At 40.2% G+C, this 25,728-nt stretch overlaps 1 protein-coding gene across 1 annotated transcript in view; it reads left to right on the top strand.

Annotated features, from left to right (window-relative positions):
* Nucleotides 1-25,728, top strand: part of LOC126161798 (fat-like cadherin-related tumor suppressor homolog) — a 367,143-nt gene that overhangs the window by 270,901 nt on the left and 70,514 nt on the right. Inside the window, exon 3 of the mRNA XM_049917888.1 lies at nt 9,301-9,390. Within this exon, the coding sequence (XP_049773845.1) occupies nt 9,301-9,390 (90 nt within the window). The remainder of the gene's footprint in view (nt 1-9,300; nt 9,391-25,728) is intronic.

The raw sequence follows: 25,728 nt of genomic DNA, 5'->3' as shown, positions 1-25,728 counted from the left end.
AGAAACGCTTTCCTTGCCATTGCCAGTCTACATTTTATATCTTCTCTACTTCGACCATCATCAGTTATTTTGCTCCCCAAATAGCAAAACTCCTTTACTACTTCAAGTGTCTCTTTTCCTATCTAATTCCTTCAGCATCACCCGACTTAATTCGACTACATTCCATTATCCTCGTTTTGCTTTTGTTGATGTTCATCTTATACCCTCCTTTCAAAACACTGTCCATTCCGTTCAACTGCTCTTCCAAGTCCTTTGCTGTCTGACAGAATTACAATGTCATCGGCGAACCTCAAAGTTTTTTTTCTCCGTGGATTTTAATACCTACTCCGAACTTTCCTTTTGTTTCCTTTATTGCTTGCTCAATACACAGATTGAATAACATCGGGGATAGGCTGCAACCCTGTCTCACTCCCTTCTCAACCACTGCTTCCCTTTCATACCCTCGATAACTGCCATCTGGTTTCTGTACAAATTGTAAATAGCCTTTCGCTCTCTGTATTTTACCCCTGCTACCTTCATAATTTGAAAGAGTATTCCAGTCAACATTGTCAAAAGCTTTCTCTATGTCTACAAATGCTAGAAACGTAGGTTTGCCTTTCCTTAATCTTTCTTCTGAGATAAGTCGTAGGGTCAGTATTGCCTCACGTGTTCCAACATTTCTACGGAATCCAAACTGATCTTCCCCGAGGTCGGCTTCTATCAGTTTTTCCATTCGTCTGTAAAGAATTCGCGTTAGTATTTTGCAGCTGTGACTTATTAAACTGATAGTTCGGTAATTTTCACTTCTGTCAACACCTGCTTTCTTTGGCATTGGGATTATTATATTCTCCTTGAAGTCTGAGGGTATTTCGCCTGTCTCATCCATCTTGCTCACCAGATAGTAGAGTTTTGTCAGGACTGGCTCTCCCAAGGCTGTCAGTAGTTCTAATGGAATGTTGTCTACTCCCGTGGCCTTATTTCGACTCAGGTCTTTCAGTGCTCTGTCAAACTCTTCACGCAATATCATATCTCCCATTTCATATTCATCTACATCCTCTTCCATTTCCATAATATTGTCCTCAAGTACATCGCCCTTGTATATACTCCTTCCACCTTTCTGCTTTCCCTTCTTTGCTTAGAACTGGGTTTCCATCAAAGCTCTTGATATTCATGCAAGTTGTTCTCCTTTCTCCAAGGATCTCTTTAATTTTCCTGTAGGCAGTATCTATCTTACCCCTAGTGAGATAAGCCTCTACATCCTTACATGTGTCCTCTAGCCATCCCTGCTTAGCCATTTTGCACTTCCTGTCGATATCATTTCTGAGACGTTTGTATTCCTTTTTGCCTGCTTCATTTACTGCATTTTTATATTTGAATAGCCGTCTTAAATTGTTTGCAGATGATGCTGTCATTTACCGTCTTGTAAAGTCATCAGATGATCAAAACGACTTGCAAAATGATTTAGATAAGATATCTGTATGGTGCGAAAATGGAAATTGACCCTGAATAAAGAAAAGTGTGAAGTTATTAACTTGAGTACTGAAAGAAATCAGCTAAATTTTGATTACGCGATAAGTCACACAAAACTGTGGGCTGTAAATTCAACTACATACTTAGGGATTGCAATTACAAATAACCTAAATTGGAACGATCACATAGATAATATTGTGGGTAGAGCAAACTAAAGACTGCGATTCATTGGCAGAACACTTAGAAGGTGCAACAGGTCTACCAAAGAGACTGCTTACACTCCGCTTGTCCGCCCTATTCTGGAGTACTGCTGTGCGGTGTGGGAATCGCATCAGGTGGAACTGACGGATGACGTCGAAAAAGTACAAAGAAGGGCAACTCGTTTTGTATTATTGCGAAATAGGGGAGATAGTGTCACAGAAATGATACGTGAACTGGAGTGGCAATCGTTAAAACAAAGGCGATTTTCGTTGCGACGCGATCTTCTCATAAAATTTCAATCACAAGTTTTGCCTCTGATTGCGAATACATTCTGCTGGCACCCACCTACTTTGGGGGAAATGATCATCACGATAAAATAAGAGAAATCAGGGCTAGCACAGAAAAATGTTAGTGCTCGTTTTTCCCACGTGCTGTTAAGAGAGTGGAACGGTAGAGAGACAGCATGAAGGTGGTTCATTGAACCCTCTGCCAGGCACTTTATTGTGAATAGCAGAGTAATCACGTAGATGTAGATGTGGAAGACCAAGAACGAAGTGCTCGGATTAAAAAGGATGTAACACAGGGCTGTAATCTTTCGCGCCTACTGTTCAATCTACACATCTAAAAAGCAATAACGGAAATAAAAGGAAGGTTCAAGGAGTGGGATTAAAATTCAACGTGAAAAACATTCGCTGATGACATTGCTACGACGTAGAACCTCAGGATGTGTTGAATGGAAGCAGTCTGAGTACAGCATATGGATTGAGGGTAAATCGCAGAAAGACGAAAGTAACGAGAACAGCGAGAAACTTAACCTCAGAACTGGGGATCATGGGGTAGACGAAGTTAAGGATCTTTGCTACCCAGGCAGCAAAATAACCCACGATAGACGGAGCAAGGACAACATAAAAATCAGACTAGTACTGGCATTCCTGGCCAAGAGAAGTCTGCCACCGTCCAACACAGGCGTTCATTTGAGGAAGAAATTTTTGGGAATGTTATATTGGAGCACGGCGTTGTATGGTAGTGAAACGTGGACTGTGGCAAAAGCGGAAAAGAAGAGAATCGAAGCCTTTCTCGATGTGGTCCTACAGAACTATTTCGCAAACTGGATGGACTGATAAGGTAAGAAATTAGGTGATTCACTGCAAAATCGGCTAGGAAAGGAATTTGTGGGAAATGCTGACAAGAAGAAGGGACAAGATGACATGACGCCTGTTAAGACACCAGGGAATAACTTCCATGGAGCAGAGGAAGCTGTAGAGAGATAAACTGTAGAGGAAGACAGAAACTGGAATACATTCAGCAAGTTATTGGGGGCTTTGGTGTAAAAGTGCTGCTCTGAGATGAAAAGGTTGACACAAGAGATGAATTCGTGGCAGGCCGCATCAAACAGGTTAGAAGACTGATGACTCAAAGATACATTTCGAAAGCTGTGTCTGGGAACACTGCACCTCACAGCGAGCTAGGGATTTCATGGGACCCGAGCGCCAGCGAACGCAGTTATAGCGACGTGATTTCAGTTGAAAGTCACAGGTGTCGCGTGTCAGCCCCATTGTCGGAATATAAGTGAATTTTGGCGACGGCCGATTTAGCGCGAGGCGGTTTGTCTCAGTGTCTGCAGAATGAATCGCAGGGAAACGCGGCGTGCAGTCACGAATGTAGGCATCCACATTAATATTTGCCGATTCACATCAGTTGCGTACGAAATGAGACAACATTCCATGGCGACCGGATCCATAGATCCAGACTACCAGAATGGGAATAAACGACTTACAGGAATAACAGGTTTGAAAGATATTAATCTTCTCGGTGAAAATGAAATTTTAACAGATAATTTTGCCAGATCGCTACACTGCTAAGAGCCACTTGGAGTCCCTAATTAGCAGCCGCCTTTAGTTCTGTTCTCGGAATTGCGCGGAAAACGCATTGTTCGAACACTTAATGATGCCTAACCGGAGAAAAACACGGGATAACTTCACTGGTGAGTCTGGAAGTATTAGTAAAGTTACCCGTAGAACAAGTTTTGACAGTGGTAGGAATATTTGCAGAATTAGTTATGACAAGATTGTTTGTTACAACAAGGGAGGAGAAGAAACGGGGGCGTCACACTAAATATATAGAAGAATATGACGATTCCAAAATTCTATAAAAATTTCGTATTACAGCTTTCCGATCTCATGCTTGAGAAACTGGAGCGTGTGAATGAAAAGTGAATCTATACCGTTAACATAAAACATTTTGCTTGTAGTCGGCCTAATAGGCGTTTGCTGATGGTACTTAGGGAATTACATTCTGTAGTGTTATCTATGTAAATGAGGTAGATAAAAATAACAATTTCTGCCAAACAGTCTCGCTTATTTGGTGTGCGTTACAATTGCTGCAACATTAGAAAGGCCTGTTTCGTTTCATCTCGCAGACGGTGACAAAATAGACGTAATCAAACAGAGAAACCGTACCAGTCTTGGGTACTATTCGAAATTAATAGCTTTTTCATGTGTCAAAACGTTTGACGAACTTTGATGAGGTAACAGATTCTTTCGTAGAAAGGAAAGCACATCTTGGAAAGCTGTAACAAGATTAGAAAGAAAAAAAAATGCTGGGACATAAGGATTGAAGAAACGTGTACTGTCTTGCTTGTCTCTTGCTTTTACTCGTGTTATGTTTCCTATATTTAATTTATGTCACACAAAAGACTAAGTTATTAGCTAATAGACACTAAAAAGTGGTTTTTATATATTTATTTTAAGGAGGGGGAGCAGGGGATGTCAAAATGGCTGACTGGGAGCATAAGAGGCACCACAGAACATTTTAATTTCCAATGTCCTGAATATAGGTTCGATGGCTTCCATTACAAAATGTACATGTTTGAATTCCACAGAGCGAAATACAGTGAGCTACGATAGAAGAATGCTGTGTGAAGAGGCGTGGCACTGCACTTTGGCACACTTAAGACCAAACAACTTACCATAAATTTCCCCGAACATACATGTTCTGTATATCAAGCTCTTGAGAAAGACGTGCTCTACAAAATGAACATATTTTTGAAAAATAATTTTTTTTCAAATATTTGACGTCGTGTCTCTAACGCTCGAGGGGGGGGGGGCACAATAAAGTTTTTGCCTCGGTTCGGAAATATTGTAGATCGGGGCTGCACTGTGGTATGACTTCTGATCAGTGAGATCACTAATCCTTATAAATCTGTCAATCACCGGCATTGTTGATGAGCATAGTTTTCCTGATATGAAACAGCCTCTATTAATTGCTCTTTGCTTGCAACTACATACACAATTGAACGATCCTTCAGTACACTACGAAGAGTAGACATGTGACTCTGTTCTACATTGAGTGAAGAAAGATTTTGTGAGTTGCATATTCTGAGTTTTCACAGAAGAGAAGTGACTGAAAAACCTGATTTAACCAACCATCATTGACAAACGTGGGCAACATCCTCAGCGATTGTCATTCGCCTTCAAAGGGGATCGAGTATAATATTACATTTTGTGTAGTTTCGTATCACATGTTGTTCTTCATGGTTGTTCTTTACTTTACTAGCTCTTGTTAAGAAAAAAATAATTTTATTATTGTTAACTGTAATTTTCGTGACTGTGAATAGTTGTAGTTCCTGTAAGCAGAGTAATAGATAAATGTATAGCATTTTTAAAATTCGTTCCCTGCATTTTCACTTTGGAGGAAGATTAGTCTAAGACTCCTGGAGACTGCTAATTTTTGTTTATAACCAACAATATGCTCATTGTTGATTTTTTTTTTTTCATACTTCACAACTGTCACATTCACTCCCAATGTAACATCAAAGGCAGCAGCATGTAAATAAAAATATCCTTTATAAATTTTTCTGCTTGTTTTCCTAACTTACTAATCATTTTGTTGGATATACGTCAGATTTAATAGCAAATATTGAGAGGATAACCATCACTTTTCTGGGAGATAAAAATAAATGGCAGTTTTAGTCTAGCCGCCGCCTGTTCCCCACCCCCTGCGTAAAAATTTCTGCTGACGCCGATGTTTGTTACCGAATACAATTTTTGTAGTTATTAGATGAAATTAGTATAAATTAACGTCTCAAGGTGGCTAGTATAAGTACATACTGTATTAAAACGGGCTTTTGCTTTGGCTGCCCAACTCGGTGCGTCCATCACAGTTGTCGCGGTTTGCTCTTGTCTTTCCACGTTCCTCCTACCTCAATGTTATTGTCCGATCGAAATTACTTGATAGTTGACATTTCAGCTGTAGTTGGTTTCCTCCAATCAGAGTGCTCAACGTCTCGCATGATCCGTTCGCCGTTGCCAAACTACAACAACGATGTCCGTTCATTTCCATTTCCTTGTCCATCTTTGTTTCTTGATGTGTTTGGATCGCGAATCCTGGATCTACCTCTTATATTTCGTATTTCATCACACACACACACACAAAACGATGCTAACGAAATACATTTCATACACAGCTCTAACCGAACACTACTGGATCCTTCCTCAGAAGACGCGATTCACCATCACCTATACAATTATAATCACAGAGATCGGTTTACATTGGATAAGCTTTGCACGACATTTCGTGAAGTCGAATTTTGAAGACTGCAATTAACTTTTGCAACTAGATTACCAGCACTAGTGCCACGTAATGACATAGTGTGGTGGTTAGTGTATAAACCTGACGTGTGGGACGTCGTAGGTTTGAATCTCGTCAAATGCAGCAAAATTTATTTTTCTAAATCTTATCAAGACTATCTTTTTTTTCAGTTAATTGGTTTAAAAGAATTTTCGTGTTTCTAATACTTTGCTGCATCATTTTCGACATTGCAATGGCCTTTTAATTTGCTCCTTTTTTTCTGGCTGTCATTCTTTCTTCGTTTGGACTCCGCTTATGTCGCCTGTAATCTGCAACCTAGAGACAACCAGGACTGCTCATCGGTTGGTAATGCGGCATCCCATGTAGTTCAGTGTGAGGACAGTTTCAGGTAACCAGTGACAGCGAGAAATTGGTTTGCTTTTATCGCTGAATCTGAAATTTTGTGCGTAAGACTCCTATGCTAACAAACATATCACAAAATTTTTCTGTGTGGAGTTTACCCTTAGATGTTAACCCTAAACGCCGTGAACAAAGCGATGGTGATTATAGTTCTGCCGCAGAGAGTTGATAGCCGTTTTCTCGGGTACATTGCACATCACGAGGTTGTGGTTTGGTTTGTACATAAGATTAAATTCAGGGCTAGAAAACGTGTCGTCTGACGCAGTTGGATCATTAGTCACTTACAATCAGCCGTTGTCAGAGCATCTCCGATTTGCGTCATACCCCGTGGCGGCCGCATCCAACACTGTTCCGTATTATACATTTGTGGAGTGGACCTCCACGTTCGTGTGTCTCCTATAATTGAGCGGTAGCCGGCAGCAGATGTGGCAACACGGTAGTGGTAAGTGACATACGTCAACCATCAAGTAATTTTAATCGGACAATAGTCTATACTTGTATCATCAGACATGGGAGAGTACGGCCAGTGTAATCTTCTGTTGGGCGCGCTGTTCTTCGCAACAAGATCGAGTGCGGTGTATCAAATTGATCATATTGCTTATTCATGTGATTATTTATTAAATACCACCAACAAAACACGTTATAAACTGAAAACATCGTTAAAGGATGACAAAGATAACTTTAAAGCACAACAGAAAGGACAATAGGGGACTATACCCAACTCATTCGTTTGTCTCATCGTCTCTCGTCTCTTTTGGACAGTGGTAACGTATCAGGAATTTTACCGCAATCAGAGTTAAAAATTTCAATGTTCATTAAACAGATTAGCTTTGACACATTTTGCAACTATATTCTGCTACTCATTTCTTTACTATACAGGTATTACACATTTTCCTCTTGCTCAGTTCCGTTTTTCTCTATTTCTGCCTCAGTCTTTTGGTGTTTCTTCAAATGCCCACCAATAATGCTGTAGACTCAGTGAATTCCTGAGGTGCCCAAACTTCTTTGAACCAAGAGAGGTAGACCTAATGCACAACACAATTGTTTCACGAATCCATTTCATCTGACACAATTCTCATTGTTGCCACAATAAATTACTTGAGCATCAATTCCACTCATTGACCACTGCGAAAAGTATAACCCAGTGGTGAACATTTCACGCAACATTGTATGAAGTGGTCAACTTACCGTAGTGTCGACCCCATCTTTGGTGCTATTTTAAAGTGTCACAATGGATGGCTTCTGTTTATCTCCATTTGTTACAAAATGTGATACAAAGTACAGTTGGTTTCACCCTATTCCCTCAAGGGCTGCTGGAACAGCCTCTTCAGCATATTGAATGAGGCCCCCAGGCATACACATTCAGTGCACCTGGCATCCTTTCCTGTTTCTTGCTACCACTTCCCTATAGGGTATCATCATTCGCTGTATGTTTGCCGATTAATAGGCTCTACCCCTTTGCATTTGCCTCCTCTTGGCACCGGACAAAACAGGTTTCCCCAAAACAGGTGAAGTGAGTCCCACTGGCTCAGTTTCAGTGAAAGCAGTACCTCGTACTTGTTCGTTAGGAGGATCGGTACAACACCCTGAGTCCTTCCTGCTCCCCATCCACCCAGTACAGTATGCCTAGATTAATGAAAGATCTTGTACTTGGTAATGGCTACCACAATTGTTTGCTAAAGTTGAAAGTGTGATAAACAAAGTGCTGCAGTTCAGCCCCAGCTGGTATCTTATGCAACTGTTGCACAACACTCCTCCTCAACCTAAAGCTGACAGATTAAAATGTCTGCACAGTAAAGAAACAGCATCACTATCAAGGCTGCTGTAGTTCTTCTTGTAATGACGCTAGTCAGGGAAAAAGAAAATGCTGATACTCTTAAATGGTAAACACTATGTAGCCTTCAACTTGGATGCATTAGCAGAGGGATCTTCCCTGCAGTTCTGCAGCCAGCCTCCGGCTGCAGTATGTCAAGCAGCACACTGTACTGTTGGAAACTTGTGTGTGTTTACATGTCATGAAGTTCACAAATTTCACTTAGGAAAAGAAAAGTATTAACAACAAATGGACAGCTATATTAAGGCTTCATTGTATTTTTGCAGTTTATAGTTTCAACAAATTGTCTCCTTAAAACTGATTAATATAAGCCCATTATTGGGGTACAGTCAGTGAGAAATAATTTTATAGCTTTCATGCCAGTTCAGAACCAGAATAAAAAAAAGGAGAGTTGACACAAACTTAACATTTAGCAGTACTATAGTAATCAAAGCAAGTCTGGGTGCAGTAGCAGAGTTATCATTAGACTGTTCATTGTACTTCTCAATAGGCTATGTGCAAACATACGAACTGATTGTGGCTTGCTGCAGTTGTCAAATTTGTAGGGCCTAGTGGACACACATTCCACCCACTCAAGTCATAAAAGCTCTACTTGTAGAAGGCATAATGGTTGAGTATCTCAACCTGCTAGTTTTATCTGTAGACTGCATATCAACATCACTATTCATCTGAAGTTCAGATACCCCATTTGCATGTTTTTATTTGATTCGGATAGAGACAATAGTGGTTTTCGATGCTAGTTAAACAGGTGGCTTGTAATAAGTGGCTTGTAAAATGTAAAGCATTTTATTTAGTGCAGTTCTGATGACTATTGTTTTCCTTTGCAGTACCGCCTGACAATCGCTGCTACCTGGATTCTGGAGGCTCGGGGGAGACTTTCTTTGTCAGTGAAGACGCACCTGTGGGCTCTCTCATTGGTGAGTGGTGGTAATAATAATAATAATAATAATAATAATAATAATAATAATAATAATAATAATAATAATAATAATAATAAAAATCAGTGGCATGAAATTTTAATCTTAATTTAATATTATTGATTTAATGGTTTGATTTATGGATTCATTTTCATCTATAGTTGCACAATGTGCAAGAGTTATTTGGATTTTTATGTTAATATTAACAGTTTTACATATAACATACCTGTGTACATAATAACACACATTAATATATTAATTAATGATGAATACGTAAATAAATGTTGTTACGCTGTATACAGAGAGATAATATACAAATGTCCTTTTGTATGAGACCACACTGGGTTAACATAGAAAAATTTATTTTTGTAGGTATTCATTTACAGTGTAAAAGCAGTGATCAACCAAGTAAGATTTCAATTTAGATTTGAAATGACAAATGTTTTGTATATGTTTAATGGTATATGGTAAGGCATTGTGTAGTTTGATATACTAGGATGGATAAGACTGTTTTGAAATAACTTTGTGTTGGTGCTTTGAACATGTACATCCAATTTTTGTCTTGTATCATAGCTGTGTATTGTGTGATTTTGAGTGATGAATGGTCTTTTTGTATGTAAGTTTTGCTTTAAATACATTACATTTTCACGTAAATATATATGCAAGGAAGTGGCAGGATCATCCTTTTTTGAAACAATGGTGTACATGATTTGCGATTATCTACCCCTTCCATTATTCTTATAATTTGTTTTGAATTTTGAATGTTTTGACGGCAACCCCAGAATTTTCCCAGAACATAATCCCATACTGGAGGTGAGAGTGTAAAACTGCATAATGTACACACTGAAGAGAGCTGTAGGTGGTACAATTCTTTAATGTATGTAACACAAAACAAGTAGTACTTAATTTTTTGTTCATTTGCTCAATATGTGCTTTCCATTTCAAGTTTTCTTGTAGATGAAGTCCAAGGAAATTGGTACAGGCTGTTTTGGTAATTGTCTGTCCATATAGTTCTAGATTGGGTGACATCAGATTTTTTGTTTGTGTTGTGTGTATATCCATAGCTACAGTTTTTCCAGTGTTTATTATTAAGTTATTGTTATCGAACTAACATGTTAGTCTGTCAGTGGCTTCTCATATGTTTTTTTACAAGAGTTTCTTCTGAGTTTCCTGTAACTAGAACACTCATATCATCTGCAAATTGAAATATTTTACTGCTGTCATTGCTTATGTTTAGGTCATTTACATAGAGTAAGAACAGAACAGGACCCATTACTGATCCTTGTGGCACTCCATATTTAACAGTTAATAGCTCGGAATTGTATTTCCTAATGACATTATCCCTTTCCTCATCTATTTCCACATATTGTTCCCTGTCCTTAAGACATATTTTCTACCTTGTATAGCAATTTGTCATGATTTGTGGTGTCAAATGCCTTTGAAAAATCTAAAAATATGCACATGGTAAGTTTTTTTGTTGTCTAATGCTACCAGTGTCCCTAACAGAAAGGAGTAACCTACCGATTCGGTTGAATGGTTTGCTCTAAATCCATTTTGAGATTCCGACACAATGCCATTATCCTCTAAGAAGTCTGTTGATCTCTTATTGAAGAGCCTTTCTAATATTTTTGAGAAAACAGACAGGAGTGCTGATGGTCTGTAGTTGGAAATATCATCTTTGTTTTCTTTCTTGTATAATGGCTTTACTTTTCAAACATGAAGGAAAAGTTCCTGTAGCAAAAGATAGGTTACATAGGTGAGTTAAGGGCTCAGTGATAAAGACCCCACATTTCTTTATAATGAAACTATGTAGATCATCTGCACCCACAGTGTGTTTCATTTTGAGACATTTTGAGACATTTTATTGTAACCTGTACATATTCTACATTTTTTGGGTACAGAAACATAGATTTGCTTGAGACTTCTTTTCCCTGTTTCTGTACGCTGTTTTCTATTGGAGGTCTGTAGTAGTAGTTTCTCTGTTACATTTATAAAATAGTCATTAAACATATTAGCTACTATTCATCATTTTGATGTGCAGCTCCTTGTATTGGCTGTGTTTGCATTTAAAATTGTTGGATGTGAGGTCCACCAGTTATGTAAAACACTGTTTTTCTCAGTACCCAAACATGTTTCAGCACCACTGTGCCATCATCAGTGGGTTTTGTTTTTATTTATTCTGCAATGTGAACATTTTTGTTAAATGATTATAAAATTATGTGCATTTTTAGTTCAAACAACAGATAGTTTCTTTTGTAAATGCCTTTACATTTGGTGTGCATGAATTTTCTGAATCACTTGTGTGTTAATTACTACAGCTAGCTTGTCATCTGCAACCAAATGATGTTTATGAGAAAATTTTTTTGCTGGGAGTTAACCTATCTTTTAGAATGTAATTCAGTTTTTCGCGCCTATATTCGTTTTTACTTAAGTTTTCGTGTGGCAAGTACTTCCATTCTCCATATAATGCTGAGGTGTTGTGATGCACACATAACTATAACAAGCATTTTTCACAAATAATGTAGTAAAACACTTTTCACTTCACCAGAACAGAGTGTGATTGTGGTTTGTTATATGTCCCAGCCCAGTCAGTCATCCAACAATATTAGGTACTTCCTGTGGGTTATTAATGTTTTCTAAGCCAGCCTTTAATACAATATTATTAACTCTATTTTTGTAAGTTTCAGTTTCTTTCTTTACAACTTGCCAGATTGCTTTGGTTCTATTTGAAGCCTCTTATATGTATTTGTCATTGTCTCATTTCTTTGTCTCCTTTATTATTTTATTTAAGATGTAATTATATTTTTTGAAGTAACTATCAAACTCCTGAGTTGTGTTGTAGCTTCTTGCAATATTGTGTAGGTACCATTTTCTAGCACAAGATTATTATCTGGGAATCATGCTAGAAATGTCGGATAAAGAAGGAAAGAAGTGTTGTGGAACTAAAATTTCAAAATTTTCATTTTAATGAGAAACTAAGAATGAAAAGATGCTGGCAGGTACCCTAGCAGTTGGCTTGCTTCTTTAGTATTAGAAGTTCTCTGCCTGGAAATGAAACCAGATGATAACAGCAGTCTTGAGTACCTCATCCTCTTCGAACTCCTGTCATTAAGTCATTGTTTCAAGTGCAAGGAGAGGTATGAGGGGTTCTCAGTAAGCAATAAAGTACTTTTTTTGTCTCAGGCAATTTCAGTTGAAAATATGCAGAGTTTGTGGTTGGACATTGTGGATTATTCTCTATTTACCCCCAATAGTTTCGTGAAGTTCCAGCAGGTGGCAGCACTATACGTAGCCTACAAAATGGCGTCTAACAAGAGATTCAGTTAAAGCAGAGAGCTGTTATCGAGTTTCTTTTGGCGGAAAACCAGAACATCGCATATATTCATAGGCACTTGCAGAAGTCTACAGAGACTTGGCAGTGAACTAAAGCGAGACAAGTTGGTGGGAGAGGTGTCTGTCATCATCACAACAAAGTCATGGAAACATGCATGATCTCCATTGTGCTGTCTGGCCACACACAGCTATGTCTCCTGCATCATTAGAACATGTGACACACTCATTCTAGGTGACTGATGGATCACAATGGAACACCTCACTGTACAGTTGGACGTATCTGTAGTGGCGGTGACACACCTGTCACCAGTTGGGGTACTCAAATGTGTGTGCCTGCTGGATTCCTTGCCTCCTAACAGAAGACCATAAAGATCAATGAAGGAGCATGTGTGTGGCATTGCTTGTACTTTAGAAAGCTGATCATGACAATGTTTTGTCATACATCATCACAGGTGATGAAACAAGGGTGTATCACTTTGAGCTGGAAACAAAATGGCAATCCTTGGAGTCTCACCACATCTGCTCTTCTAAGAAGATGAAGTGGAAAGCTGCACCTTCAGCTGGTAAAGTCATAGTGACAGTCTTCTGGGACTCTGAAGGGGTTATCATGTTTAATGTCCCCCCTCGTGGTGCAACAATCCACTGTGTAGTGTGTTGTGCTATCCTCAGCAAATTGAAGAAATTACTTCAGTGTTTTCATTGCCACAAAAATTAAAATGATCTACTCCTTATCCATGGCAATACAAGGCCTGTCACAAGTCTGTCCAGACAAGGGGAGCTCACAAAACTTTATTGGACTGTTGTTCTGCATCCACTCTACAACCTGATTCTCTCACCTTCAGACTTCCATATGTTTGGTCCAATGAAAGCTGCACTCCACGAGAAGCAGCAATTATTGAGCATATATTCATGACTTTAGTGTTTGAAAAATACTCAATAAAAATGCTGAAACTTTTCCACGGCATGGACAGTGTTACGTGGGCACTTGTTGTCATAGAAGTGGTCTATCCTGGATGATAGTTCCTGAATAACATATTTTAAATTGGAAATCTAACTTCGGGAGTGTTTAGTAGGATATCTAAAATATGTTATTCACAAACTGTCATAGAGGATAGACGACTTCTACTACAATTGTAATCACTGACTCACATTCCTTGAATTCAACCAAAAGAATACTCTTGTGGGTAAGGCTTACACACCACACACAACTCAAGCACACAGATTTACTGTTTTTCTGACACATTCATAACTGAGCATGAAAACTGAGAGTAACTTCAAAGGTAATCCTTATACCAGAGGTAACACACAGTATAGTTAGTTGCTACATCAATTATTCCCTGATTCTCTCTCAAATCGCCTTCCCCCCCCCCCCCCCCCCCCCCCGTGTGTCCCACCCCATATAGTGCAGACCACAAAGAAATTTAAAATTTATTTGCTGGACGGCTCTTGTGCAGACTTTTGGCCATGTCACATTTGCAGCTGTTGGATGCAGGGACTGTACAGCTGCTGGCTGATTGAGGGTTCTGGCAACATGTCATGTCTGCACCGGTGTCTCCATGTGTGAAGCTTGTGGCAGTCTTGGTGGCATGATGTCTTGTACAGGTGAATTAGAGACCCATGCTGGCTTGACATGCTTGAAAGACTTCTGTGGTTTTGCCATTTTGGAAATATCAATGGTGTGGTCTCCCCACTGCAGCACCAAGAAGGAAGCAGTCCACAGTGGTTGCAGCAGTGATGTGATGATCTGTGTTGGAGCGTCATGTGAGAATAATCTTACAAAGCTTTGTGGACAAAGTAGGGTGCTCACTATGGCACGAAACAGACAGGTGACAGACCTTGGCTATCTTGTCTTAGATTTGCTGTAACAACTGCGGCAGTGCCACTGCAGATGGCAGTGGTGCAAATGTGAGATAGTCTGCAGTTATGCATAACAGCTTCCAATATGCCATTTCTGCTAATTATGCTAGTGTGTCTGGCTTGTACACTACATGAAGCCCCAAAAGGAACAAGGGTAGGACCTCTGTCCTTTCTTGTGGTGGCACACGAGAGCTGTCTTCAGAGTTCAGTACCAGCCTTCTACCATTCTCTCAGTTGTGGAATGGTAGGTTGTCATATGATGATGACACTGAATATTGCGCAAGTTAGACAATTCTTGGAATGAAACAGTTTTCAGTTATTGGCCCGCGTTTGTAGTGATGGGTACTGAATCAGGCTATAGAGGTGGTGATAAGTCTGTGATATTGTCTCAGCAAAAATGTCTGCAATGAGTGAAATTTCTGCCCATTGGGTACATCAGTCTGCCACTGTGGATAGATATCTGTAGCTGTGTGCAGGTGAAAGGAGACATAAGTGGTCGATATGGACGTGGGCGAATCTTGCTGTAGAGCCTTGAAGCTGTCCGATGGGTGGTGGGTGCACGTCATCCCACTTCACATTGCTGGCATTAAATACATGAGCGTACCCATGTAAGGATCTCTATTTTAATGAATGGTGACACCAAATGGTCGGTCAGTAACTTGACAGTCATGTTTGCTCTTGGGTGTGACAAATTGTGAACACTGTTGAAGGCTGCTTTGCGCCATTTTGGCAAAATGTTGGACCTTTACTTCTGCCACTAGACATTGCACCATAGTGTTACTGTGGTCCCTGGCACTTGGTTTTGTGAGAGTCAGCCCCCTTGGAGGGGTCATCCAATAAATGCTGTAGTTGTGGACCTGCAGTCTGAGCAGTGATAAGTGTTTGGCAAACACAGATATGCAAAAAGTAATTGGATGTGATGTTTTCTTCTCCTCTTATGTGGTACATATCTGTCATAAATCAGGTGACAAACTCTGCCTGAGCTATCACCAAGGTGAACACTTGTCACTGGTGTTACAGAAAATGAAGACTATCAGTTTGTGGCCTGTGAAAATTATCACAGAGCAAGTATCAATTTGTGGGCAGAAATATTTAACAGCTTCATAAACTGTGAGTAGTTTTACCACATACACTCCACAGCTGCTGCACTTGTTGCAACACTTTTAAAAAAAAATAGCTGTTGCCAATGTTGCTAGACTTGCTGGAGTAGGCTGCACCTGTCACTGTTTAGTTATTGTCTACAACTCTTTCCAGGGGCATAGTTAGTACTGGGTGAGTGAGGAATGCTACACTTTGTAGGATCACCTGAAGTTCACAGAAAGCTTTCTCCATCTCTATGGACCATTAACTCCATAAGACAGTCTGCTAGTTTATATTTGTTTTTTGGCTTCAGGCCAGAGTGTCATACATGCAATAATACAACATAAAAAAATAATACATTTAAGATCTATTTGCTATTTTTCAAGAGCAGCTTTATGCAGTTACATGAAAACTGTTTCCAGTGAATTTATTTATTTGTCTATTTATTTCTTTTTTCACCAATGTTGCAAAGGGCTTGAGTCTTTTACGTGTTTGGTAATAAAGTTGCTGAAGATAAAAAAAAAGAAAAACTGAGCACTGCCACAATATAGTTTTGGTTTCTAGCGGAAAATTAGAGCTAATGAGCTTCATAAGTAAAATTTCTGCTTATGTTTCTCTACAACTAACACTGATTATAGGTCAAAATTACAAAGCAGTATTAGGTCTTATTTAAAAGAAAACACTACTGTCTTGACTTTCTATATTTTCTTTGAAACACTATAAATAAAAAAATTAATATACCTTCTGTCTTACATTACACGAGAAAGAAAAACTGATAAAACATTTATTATTTTACAGAAACATTATTCCTTTCTTATATATGAACAATTCTTCCAAAAGCTATGTCCCCTTCATTTTATCAAAAATCTTTTCTTTTCTTTGTCAGAGATTGATGTTCACAAAGATATTATTTGTCTTTATTTTTTTCACAGTGTCTTAGTAATTATTTTGCTAGCTTACACGATTATTCACATACTGCCATCTGTCAGCCAACTCTCTGTCCTCCAAGCTGTCTCTCGCAGTCACAATTGTTTCCAACACAAGGCACCACTAGAAATCTTATCATTTAGCCTGCGTGAATTACGCAGTTTGTAAAAGAAAACAGAAGTAAATGAGCTGCAAGGTAGCTGTAATTGGTGATTTATTTGTCACAACTGGTTTCACTGCATTAAAACAGCATTCTCAGGTGCAAACAGTATCACATTAGCACACCAAGATACCCCCAATGTTCACAGTAAAAAATCAAACCCCTGAAGAAGCGAAGTCATCAAAATAAATAAGACAGGAGATTGGGGCAAATAGTGTGCTGGCATACATGTGGTGCTGGCATACAGCACAGAAGGTGGTCAGGTGTGTACATGCACTACTGGTGCACCACCACACTATTCACCCCATGTCCTGTTTTATTTATTTTGACAAATTTGCCTCTTCAGATTTTTGCTTTTTGACTATGGACATTGAGAGCATCTTGGTACTCTAATTTGAAACTGTTTTTACCCAAGGATGTTGTTTTAATGCAGCAAAACTGGTTGTGACAATAAAGAAATCGCCAATTACAATGGTCTTGCAGTTATTTTACTGCCATTCATTATGAAGTTAAATGGTTGTGGCCACCCACATTACTAAGTTCTGTGAGAAAATAGAGAATATATAGAGAATATCGACCTACCAAAATTTGCTCTTGTGGATGCATAGGAAAAAATCGAAGCATGTTAGCATGAAGGGGGAAAAAAGTAATTGTGAGTGAAAAATACTGGTCCATTACATTGGCCTACCCTTCAAACAAGCTACAAGTGTTCCCTTTTAATGCGTATACAACCTCATTTCTTTCCATCAGGTTGATTATGTAAATATTATTACCCTTTTTGAAAAATGTGTAAGTTACGTATGTATTTTACTGTTTGACTGAATTTGCAAAAAGATCAGAGGTTCAATTTGCTAAGATTATCATTATTCATTGCTATATAGGAAGTCTTTTTCTCTGCTCCTACATAGAGAGCAAGCGAGTATTTTCCAGTTCTTCATGGATGCTCAGGTACGATGTACTAGATTAACAGTCAGTGTTACTGACATTCAGAATAATGATACATATATTGGTTAGGGAACACATTTGCTCTTTCATTATGCAATTGAAATAAGTCATTCTGTTGGAACTATAATTTCCTACTTAATATAATATCTTGCCACACTGTTTATGGTGTTTTACTGAATATCCATTATCCAAATTATACCACAAAAAAAGTGAGAATTTGAGGAGATGGGACCTGAATAAACTGACTAAACCAGAGGTTGTACAGAGTTTCAGGGAGAGAATAAGGGAACAATTGACAGAAATGCTGGAAAGAAATACAGTAGAAGAAGAATGGGTAGCTTTGAGGGATGAAGTAGTGAAGGCAGCAGAGGATCAAGTAGGTAGAAAGACGAGGGCTAGTAGAAATCCTTAGGTAACAGAAGAAATTGAATTTAATTGATGAAAGGAGAAAATATAAAAATGCAGTAAATGAAGCAGGCAAAAAGGAATACAAACGTCTCAAAAATGAGATCGAGAGGAAATGCAAAATGGCTAAGCAGGGATGGCTAGAGGACAAATGTAAGGATGTAGAGGCTTATCTCACTAGGGGGTAAGATAGATACTGCCTACAGGAAAATTAAAGAGACCTTTGGAGAAAAGAGAACCACTTGTATGAACATCAAGAGCTCAGATGGAAACCCAATTCTAAGCAAAGAAGGGAAAGCAGAAAGGCGAAAGGAGTATATAGAGTGTCTATACAAGGGCGATGTACTTGAGGACAATAATATGGAAAAGGATGTAGATGAAGATGAAATAGGAGATACGATACTGTGTGGAGAGTTTGACAGAGCACTGAAATATCTTAGTCGAAACAAGGCCCCTGGAGTAGACAATATTCCATTAGAACTACTTGGCCTTGGCCTTGGGAGAGCCAGTCCTGACAAAACTCTACTATCTGGTGAGCAAGATGTATGAGACAGGCGAAATACCCTCAGCCTTCAAGAAGAATATAATAATTCCAATCCCAAAGAAAGCAGGTGTTGACAAATGTGAAAATTACCGGACTATCAGTTTAAAAAGTCACAGCTGCAAAATACTAACGCGAATTCTTTACTGACAAATGGAAAAGCTAGTAGAAGCCGACCTCGGGGAAGATCAGTTTGGATTCCGTAGAAATGTTGGAACACGTGAGGCAATACTGACCCTACGACTTATCTTAGAAGAAAGATTAAGGAAAGGCAAACCTACGTTTCTAGCATTTGTAGACTTAGAGAAAGCTTTTGACAATGTTGGCTGGAATACTCTTTCAAATTATGAAGGTAGCAGAGGTAAAATACAGAGAGCGAAAGGCTATTTACAATTTGTACAGAAACCAGATGGCAATTATCGAGGGTATGAAAGGGAAGCAGTGGTTGGGAAGGGAGTGACAGGGTTGCAGCCTATCCCCGATGTTATTCAATCTGTATATTGAGCAAGCAATAAAGGAAACAAAAGGAAAGTTCGGAATAGGTATTAAAATCCACGGAGAAGAAATAAAAACTTTGAGGTTCGCCGATGACATAGTAATTCTGTCAGAGACAGCAAAGGACTTGGAAGAGCAGTTGAAAGGACTGGATAGTGTCTTGAAAGGAGGATATAAGATGAACATCAACAAAAGCAAAACAAGGATAATGGAACGTAGTCAAATTAAGCCGAGGGAATTAAATTAGGAAATGGGACACTTAAAATAGTAAAGGAGTTTTGCTATTTGGGGAGCACAATAACTGATGATGGTCGAAGTAGAGAGGATATAAAATGTAGACTGGCAATGGCAAGGAAAGCGTTTCTGAAGAAGAGAAATTTGTTAACATCGAGTATAGATTTAAGTGTAAGGAAGTCGTTTCTGAAAGTATTTGTTTGGAGTGTAGCCATGCATGGAAGTGAAACATGGACAATAAATAGTTTGGACAAGAAGAGAATAGAAGCTTTTGAAATGTGGTGCTACAGAAGAATGCTGAAGATATGATGGGTAGATCACATAACTAATAAGGAGATATTGAATAGGATTGGAGAGAAGAGGAGTTTGTGGCACAACGTGACTAGAAGAAGGGATCAGTTGGTAGGACACATTCTGAGGCATCAAGGGATCACAAATTTAGTATTGGCGGGCAGTGTGGAGGGTAAAAATCAAAGAGGGAGATCAAGAGATGACTACACTAAACAGACTCAGAAGGATGTAGGTTGCAGTAGGTACTGGGAGGTGAAGCAGCTTGCACAGGACAGAGTAGCATGGAGAGCTGCATCAAACCAGTCTCAGGACTGAAGACCACACCAACAACAACACCACAAGTGAAGACTATGCAGGACCCACTGAAACCAGATACCAGCTTACTTCCAAATCAGGTACTCTTGGCTATCCCCAATAGCTCCACCTACCTCATTTATCCTAGAAACCTAAAAAGAATAACCCTATATGGTACTTATAGCCATACTCTCTCTTGACCCTTGTTTGTTTCTATTGCCATGATTGATATGTTACACCTGTCACCCTCCATTTGTGCAAGCTCAAATGGAAGACGTTTCCTTGCAGCCATGACAGTGAGGATTCCACCAGCAGATAACATAGATGTAATCTTGTCTGGTTCAGCGTCATAGGGGAGTTTGTAGCTGTGAGTGAACTGTCTAGGAAGAGATCCTTCATCAGCCTGCATTCTCCATACTTTCCTTCATTGGTAAGAAAGTCGCCAACGCATCCTCCAGTTGAAATTGCTGCATATAGAGGCAAACCATGAAAGTGTCACTCTCGTCCAATGTATCTGATGCACTGACATTGTCTTGGGTGGTATGGAAATTGGTGCCTAAGTGGGTCACAGCATTGTCAACTATACTGGGGGTATCGTGTAGGATCCACACAGGCTTGAGACATTCACTTTAACACCTGTCAGTTTTCCATAGAGTAGAATATCAAAAACCCAGGTTTCTCACCTCTCGTGAGCAGTCACCTTATCATTATGCTAGCTGAGCGTGCTTCATGGCCAGACCAAACTCCCATGTGTTGTCAGCTGTGAGTCTGAAGGAACATTATATCGTACCCCTGACCAATACAGGCATTGCAGTATTGTATCAAGGTGTTGTCGCTTTGTTTTATCATTCTTTGGGAGCCGGAATAAGATGGTTCCCTCAGCATAACATCATTTGAGTCTTTTAGGGGTTTATGAAAGGATTTTGTGTGGTCCGTGTGTCTGCAGGGGTGGTATCCCGAGGTGTGCGATGTGCAGATTGACCTTGCAGATGATGTAGGGAGTTCCTTGTCCATTGGTAGTTGCATTCATGATAAAAAGTCTGCCAGTAGTGTAAGAGGTTCACCATTCAGGAGTTGTGGAGGGCTCTTATACACTGGACACATGTCCAAGAGCATACACAGCGGATATTCCATCCAACCACCTCTGTGACACATGACCAATATTTTAAGTATGTGGTGCCAGTGCTCCACTAAACAATTGATTTGATGGTTGCAGGCTGTGGTTTGGAGCCCCTGAATACCACAAAAATTGCAATGTTTGGTGGAGAGTGCAGATTCAAATTGGCGGACTTGATCAGTCGTGATACAGTAAGGGCAACCAAAAAGAATCTGTAAGGGAACAAATGCCTTCTCCATGGATTCTGCCATGACATCTGAATGTGGCATGGCTTCCACACAATGAACAACACAATGGATGACACAACTGGCAGCTGAAAAATGTAGTGGAAGCCACCTGATTCAGGGAGTGGTCACAAACGGATCCAGGTGCACATCCTGGAAGTGACCCTCAAGTATCGAATAGCGGCTGTGTTTCAGCTGTGCATTCCAGCCTATGTTAGAGGGTTTGCAGGCTGTACAAGCTTTGATACAAGGCGTTCAATCACATTTGATATTCAGTCATACAAAATGGTTCATGATCAGTTTTCGGATGGACGCATGCATGGATGTGACAACTGTGCAGACAGTAGAAAATAGCCTTCCTTGTAATGAGTTGGACAAGGAATCTTAAGTGCTCTGTGACACATTACACATGACTTATGTTGGCAAACCAGGAACTTTGTGACATTCGATTTGGAAGTCGGTTGTGATGTTGCATAGTTGGTCTAGTAATTGTGTGTCCTATAGTTGTGTCTGGACCAGCTTGTTGTAACGAATATCTACTGAGAGTGCATTGATCCATGAGAGAGAGTGTCTGTGACGCCATTGTCTGCACTGTGAAGGAGTCATACATAGGTCAAAAATGGTGCAATGCAATCTACATATCGAAAATGCCGTGAGCAGCAGTCAATTCATAGGTTGCAGATGTTGTCAGTTAATGGTCGTTGATCAGTGTTGATGGGAAGTGGTCTGCCTGAATGTCGTCTTTTAAATGGCATGCTGGTTCATACACTGTGCATAATTCCCTATTATATGCCAACCCCTTGAGCTAAAATTGGTCACGCAAATGCAACTTGCACACGTCTGTAGTCTCAGATAACTGAAAGGAGTGTGGTTTCGGTTATCAGTTCAGCTGTGTCAGCCATACTAGGTTGACCCATGGTTTTTTACCCTGCAATGAACCCCCCCCCCCCCCCTCCTCCACTGTTGCCCTATTGTAGCTGCGGGACTCTCCCCCATGGTGAACCACATTTTGCTGTGCTGTCCCCATCTTTTGGTCTTTCGCACTAAATACACCCTCCCATCTTCCTTGTCCTGGGTTTTAGTGGACAGCCCTCGCTTGGTTACGTCCGCCCTTGGTTTTCTTTGCGAAAGTGGTTTGTCCTCCAATGTTAACCTGAATTTCCTTCAGGAATTGGAGACCCTCAGTTAACATAGGTGTTGGTTATGGAGGTCTTGAGCTTGCCTTCACACTGGCTGGTTCTCCTGCCTGTTTTCCATACATTTTGTCTGATCTTTTGTGCCATTTTGTTTCCACTTTTCTTGTGTCTTCTCCCCATGGTGTCATCCCCGTTCTCTTGATAATGATATGGTATTGGGATCAGGAAAGGTTGGCAGCATTGCTGGTGTCCCATAGTGAGAAGCATCTCTGGGGCAACCCTAGTCTCACAGTCCCCCCTCCCTGCCTCCCCCCCCCTCCCTCCTGTTCTCAACAAACCAACCAAATCTTTCCTTCTTGAATCTCAAATTTTCCTCTGGACTAGTTTTTCTCCTATTTGGCTTATTCCTTCTTTTGTTTTGTTCTATTATATGCAGTCTTTTTTTATTGTTATGCAAGTCAGCTACATACTTTTTTAAATCATACCCACTGTATAGCCCTATTTTTTGTTGTGACATGGGGTCTTTACTAACTAGTGCATTGAGAAGTCAAATTTCTTTCGCCTCAAATGATCTTTGATGAAGATTGAAAAATTTCTTAATTTGCGTATCCATTTTATCATCATCATGCGAATCCTTAACAATACTCATTCTCTTACCTAATTTTTTGGAAAATCTGCTTTCTGATAAAATTTCGTTTAGTAATCTATAGCTTATTTTCTAATTTTTGCATTAACCATTTTTGTCTATTGCTTTTTCTTAACCTCTCTACGTTCTGCCCATTTTATTGTTTCGAGGGTTGGTTCTCCCTCAGTACACTCTTATATAGTTCCATTTGGTGTTATCCCTTTACTCGTATGTAGTAAATTGTTATGAATGGTTTCAAATTCTTTTTCTTTTATAACTAATTTTATTTGGTCTGACAGCATTTTGTTTGCCACATTCCTCATCTGCTTCATTTTCCCCACACACTGTCTTCAGTCAATATGTTACTACATTTACTCTTACTCTGTGAGGTTTCTGTATCCACACCACTAATCAGTGCAAACTCTTGGTCCCAGAAACTGTAACAACCATCTTTTTTGCACACCAGATGACCAAAACTGGGCTTTTAAATTCCTTTCAAATTGAGTATAGCACTCAACCTGATGTACTTGGCTTATTTCCTGTTGCTCTTATGCAGAGCATAGGGCTTTGATGAAGCCCAACCGTCCAACAGGCTCTCTTAGTTTCTTTAACATATTAATTTGAAGCAGTTGTGGGTTGTTAGCCTACAACAGCCAATTGCCACAGTGGGGCTACTACCTCTGAGCCTTGGCACTTGCTCCCAACCAAGGAGTCTGCCATCCAAATGGCCTTTACCCACTGCCAACCCCTTATTGCTGTCTTTCTTGACCTGATGAAAGCATATGACACCACTTGGCACCACCACATCCTCGCTACATTGCACGGGTGGGGTCTCCAAGGCCAGCTCATGATTTTTGTACAGAACTTTTTGTCACTCCACACCTTCAGAGTTAGTCGGTGCTTCACATTGTTCCCCTCCATATCCAAGAGGATGAGGTCCCACAGGGCTCTTTTTAGTGGCCATTAATGGTATTGCAGTGGCAGTCACGTCCTCTGTATCACCCTTTTTATATGCTGACAACTTGTATTTTGTTTTGCTCCTCTATTGTTGGTGTGGCTGAACACTGACCGCAGGGAGCCTTATGAAAGACACAGTCATGGGCCATCACTCACAGCTTTCAGTTTTTGTGCTCCAAGACTTGCATCATGCATTTCTGTCTTCCACCCACATCCAGAACTTTACCTCAATGACCAACTACATAGTGGAGACTTATCACTTTCTAGGACTGGTGTTTAATGCTCACGTAACTTGGCTTTCCCATTTTCATCAGCTTAAGGAAATCTGCTGGCAGCATCTCAGTATTCTTCAATGCCTTAGCTACACTGACTGGGGTGCAGATCACCCTACACTGCTGCACCTGTACAAAGCCCTTGTGCAGTCCCGTCTTGACTACGGGAGCGTGGCATATGGTTCAGCATCACTCTCAGCATTGTGGCCACCAGGCACAGAGTAAATGGCTTGTCTGGCACCAATGTCTCATAAGTAACCTCAGCAAGGAGTCCTGTACTCTCTGCTATACTCCATGTCTTCCAACCCAAGATGTTAACATCTGTAGAGTAAGATTTTTTAAAAAAATGGGAGAGATAAGGGAAGGAGAGAAGGTAATTTTTATTGTCTATAATAGAACATACAGCCACCAGTGATCTTTATTTTACAATTATTATTGCCTACTTTGGCCCATATGAACAGATACTCATCTGCATTGAGCTTCTTCCTTCTTTTTGTAGACAGAGTAAACGGCTTGTCTGACACCAATGTCCCATAAGGAAACTTAGCAAGGAGTCCTGTGTTAACGTGCCTCAGCAATGCCTCTGCGACGTGGATATCATCGTTGCTGGTGGTGCAGTGTTCCTATTTACAAGACATTGAGGGCAATTGATATTGATCTCACTTCAGACACTAACATCTTGAGTTGGCAGACGTGGAGTATAGCAGAGAGTACAGGACTCCTTGCTAAGGTTCCTTATGGGACATTGGTGCCAGACAAGCTGTTTACTCTGTCTACAAGAAGAAGGAAGAAGCACCACTGTGGAGTTCGACTTGCAATGGGAGCTTTCCACACGAGCCCAGTGAACAGCCTCCTTGTGGAAGGTGGAGTTCCTCCATTGCAGATCAGGCAACAACTGCTTGTGCTTTATACCTCCCATGTTCATAGTTCACCTCAAAATCCAAATTACCATCTCCTTTTCCCTAACATAACTACCCATCGGCCACAACAGTGGCCCACATGGGGGATTTCAGTTGCAGTCCATGTCCGGTCCCTTCTCACAGAATTTGAATCTTTCCCTCTGCCACCTTTCCTCCGGGTCCACTCACGTACAACTCCATGGTCAATGCCTTGGCCACAGCTTCTTTTGGACCTGTTCTAAGGTCCAAAAGACTCAGTTCCACCTGAGACCCTCCACCAGCAATTTTTCTCTATCCTTGGCGAGTTCTAGGGCTCAGAAATAGTCTGCACTGGTGGCTCGACAGTCGATGGTCACATTGGTTTTGCTTACACTCATGTTGGATGTACTGAACGGCACTCCTTGTCTGATAGCTGCAGTGTTTTCACTGCAGAGTTGGTAGTCGTCTCTCTCACTCTTGAGCGTATGCACTCCTGTGCAGGTAAGTCCTTTGTCATCTATAGTGACTCCTTAAGCAGCCTACAAGCTCTCGACCAGTGCTTCCCTT

Source organism: Schistocerca cancellata, chromosome 2 (genome assembly GCF_023864275.1).
Source record: "Schistocerca cancellata isolate TAMUIC-IGC-003103 chromosome 2, iqSchCanc2.1, whole genome shotgun sequence".
Lineage (NCBI taxonomy): Eukaryota > Metazoa > Arthropoda > Insecta > Orthoptera > Acrididae > Schistocerca > Schistocerca cancellata.
The sequence above is the reverse complement of the archived record's forward strand: the minus strand, read 5'-3'. Positions and strand labels throughout refer to the sequence as shown.